This window comes from Bos javanicus, chromosome 24 (assembly GCF_032452875.1).
Source record: "Bos javanicus breed banteng chromosome 24, ARS-OSU_banteng_1.0, whole genome shotgun sequence".
Taxonomy (NCBI): Eukaryota; Metazoa; Chordata; class Mammalia; order Artiodactyla; family Bovidae; genus Bos; species Bos javanicus.
Genome location: NC_083891.1, coordinates 21,146,359 through 21,149,622, shown reverse-complemented (window position 1 = coordinate 21,149,622; position 3,264 = coordinate 21,146,359). Strand labels below are relative to the sequence as shown.

The 3,264-nt window shown below is 34.3% G+C and overlaps 1 protein-coding gene across 6 annotated transcripts in view; it reads right to left on the bottom strand.

Moving 5' to 3' along the window:
- The window catches only part of RPRD1A (regulation of nuclear pre-mRNA domain containing 1A), a 68,799-nt gene that overhangs the window by 32,214 nt on the left and 33,321 nt on the right, over window positions 1–3,264 (bottom strand). For all 6 annotated transcript variants that reach the window (XR_009733217.1, XR_009733219.1, XR_009733218.1 and 3 more), the window contains exons 5-6: window positions 1,586–1,712; window positions 1,302–1,477 (exon numbers count right to left, since the gene is read on the bottom strand). Coding sequence is in view for 3 of the 6 variants with exons in the window: in XM_061399584.1 (XP_061255568.1) it covers window positions 1,302–1,477; window positions 1,586–1,712 (303 nt within the window). In the remaining 3 variants the exon portion in view is untranslated. The remainder of the gene's footprint in view (window positions 1–1,301; window positions 1,478–1,585; window positions 1,713–3,264) is intronic.

The window sequence follows — 3,264 nt, the reverse complement described above, 5'->3', positions numbered from 1 at the left end:
CTGCAACAGAAGCTCAATAGAAGTTAAAAACACCATACCAAAGACTAAAGACAAAAATTACATGTCATTACTTACCCTTAATTCTGCTAACAGTAAAACAAGTAACAGTGTGTTTAAGGCTGAAGTTCCATCACAAGATCAAAAATCGGTAAGTTAATTATCAAACTTATTTTTTGGAAAATTCTATCTGTTCTATGTAAAACTGGGCAACCTCTCTAAAGGTGAGCAAAATGCCAACAACTATGTTTTGAGTGTGTAAGTGTGAGCAGAGGAGGGGCAGACTGAAAAGGGGTAATGCTACACAGTGCTGACAATACAGGGTGGGAGAGTTCTGATGCTGGTACTTAGTCAACTGCAATCACAGGTAGAAATGGTAATCATCTTTGGCACAATTAGAGACTGCTGAAACAAGAACTAAACTCTAATAAATAAAAGCAACTTAACAGATGCAGCATCATAACATACCTAGAAATTTAAAGAGGACCGTCTTAAAAAAGGGATCCAGACATTAGAAATTCTATGTATTAGAAAAAGAAATTATTATAGCAGCAAACAATTTTAACAAGAACTAATCAAATTAAAGATTCTGTTAAATAAAATCAAATCTGGTTCATTCCCTACCCCTGACAATGGTTACTCTGCTCAAAGGAAATTTGAGTTTCTTCTTTTAATCCCTGCACCTCCAGACTTTTTGTCAACAGTATCAATTATCATTCAATTTAAAGAAGCAATAACCTTCTACTTAAGGGGGTGTCCAACCCGAGAGTGGAGTAGAAATATGTTAAGATTCAAGAATGGAATAATGAGGTAACCTGAAGACTACCTTCCTAAGCAAAAATAATAAACTGCTCAGGAATAGGGAAACTGGGGACCGGCATAACCATAACAAAAAGTCTTTATTTCTTAATCATATACCCAAAAGACTGCATGTACTCAGAACAGGAATTAAGTCCAACCATAATTTACTGTAGCTAAGACCAGACTTTATGCTAACTGCTATTTTCCCATTATTTTTGTTATTAAGCATAAGATGAATTACTATTACTGGAATTTCACATGAGTAATTTAAAAACACAACCAGTTTTTGATCATTCCAAATCTCTAAATTTTCTTAGGCAGACTGATTTGGTTCAAGTAAAAAACCAATTAATGTAGCTTAATTGGAATAGCTTACCTGGGCCATTGTCTAAAGGGGTCTATGTTCTAAAAGTGCAAAACGTGCAGGGATATTAAGCTATTTTAAAGCTCCTTCCAAAAATAAATTTAACAAACAAGCACTAAATAAGGAAAAGGTTACGCACTTCCAATTTATGCTCTTTCTCTGCAAGGGCTTCCTTTTGACAACGAAGAAAATCTGCTAACATTCGAGTGAGCTGCTTCCTATCATCTATTTCAGCCGCCAACCTGCCGTTGTAGTCTGCCAGCAACATACAAGCATCCTCTACCATTTTAGAAAGTCTTTCTCCAGACTCTTTATCTAAGAAAAGCACAGGATAACAAAAGTATTACACAACAAAAACAATGCCATATGCTGTTTCTTTACCCTACTCCCCTGAAAAGTTCAGATCCGACTTGCTCTTCTTACCTGTTATTTTATCTAGAAGGGATACTTCTTGAACTTCAACAGGCAAAGAAGCTATCCTTTGATGAACTGCTGCATCACCAGAAGCTGCATTTTCTAGATCTTGCAATGCTCTAACGAGATCTAGAGTCTAAAAAGTTATACAACTTTAGAACCAAAATTAGCAAAGCTTAAACAAATATAAAAGACTTAAAATTCATTCATATTCCTTAATCTGACTATTTGACTATTAAAATGATGTGATTCATTTGTAAGCCAAATATATACAGTGGTAAGACGGAAGGCAGGCTATAACTTCAACCTGGAGAATACAAGTTTTATGAATGACATATTCATTGTATTATCATTATACTAATACATAAGAATTTCTAGTATTAAATTAGATATAGGGGGGTGGAAAATACAAATCATCATCTATCAAAACACAGAAGAGCCCCCCAAATTCCATCTCCCAATGAAGTAATTAAAGCATAAGAGAAATGCACTTTTGGAATATATATGTTCACATATGATATCTTCAATTATTCTATGGTTTGTTACTAAGATCATTAAAATATTACAAAGTTCCATATGTCTGGTGACTTATATTTATATAATGCTTAATCAGCATTTAACATCAATATTTTCGTTGCACTGTTTTCATACCAGCTATAATTAGGAGGGATGGGCAAGTCTTTGCTGATATTTCATAATTCATAACATCCCTAAAATTATTCCAAAGAAAACTGAGTAAATTTTCTTTTTCCTAGTCTCCATTCCCATCTACATCCTTTTACGTTTTTTCTTTTTTTCATCTCTAAGCCTAGATATTCTGGAACACTAAGAAATTATACACATATATGAAAAGCGTAGGATATTATCAACTCTGTATATATTTAGATGACACTGACAGCCAGTTTCGAATTTTTCTTTAAGCTATCCCCTTACAAAAAGTTATTACTGGGGTCTAGCATACAGCAAATAATCAAACATGATTAGAATTAATGGAACCTAGTAAGAAATATACCATCCCCAGTGTGCTTTTAACTCACTACTGTTTTTAAAATCCAAATATTAAAAAAAAAAGTATTCTGTTATACTTCCCCACTACAATGAAAGTGAGCTTAAGAGCAATGACATGACAAGGAAGCTTGTTTCTCATGATGCCCCAAATAACTTACATCATTATTATTTTTTAATCAGATTTAGCAAGTTCTAAAATTTTCTGGATTTCTAAGAAGAAACCTGGCTTTATGGTTTTGACAATGTATGCGTGCTTTAATTACAAACTACTCTCATTACACCTTCACACTCCTACATGAAGAAAGCAAACGGAAACAACATTAGCCTAGGACTTCCTGACAGAGGAGAATGAAATGATTAGATCCTATAAAGAGAAATCTTTGCCATTCTGAACCATTGAGAATTAAGCAATACAACTAACCAGAAAATGGTCATTATAAAGCCAAAAGCAATTGCACTGTATACAACAAGCACTAGGGAAGAGTCACATCAGAAACTCCTAGAAGTACAACTTAGGTTACTCTTTCATCAGGGAGAACGGGAAAGGGTCAGACCCTTTAATTAAAACTGGAATAAAATACTGTTCTTGGAGTGAGTTTCAGTCCAGGTCTCCAAGTCCGTGGAGCACTCAAGTTTTTATTACTCTGCTGCTGCTACTGCCAAGTCACTTCAGTCGTGTC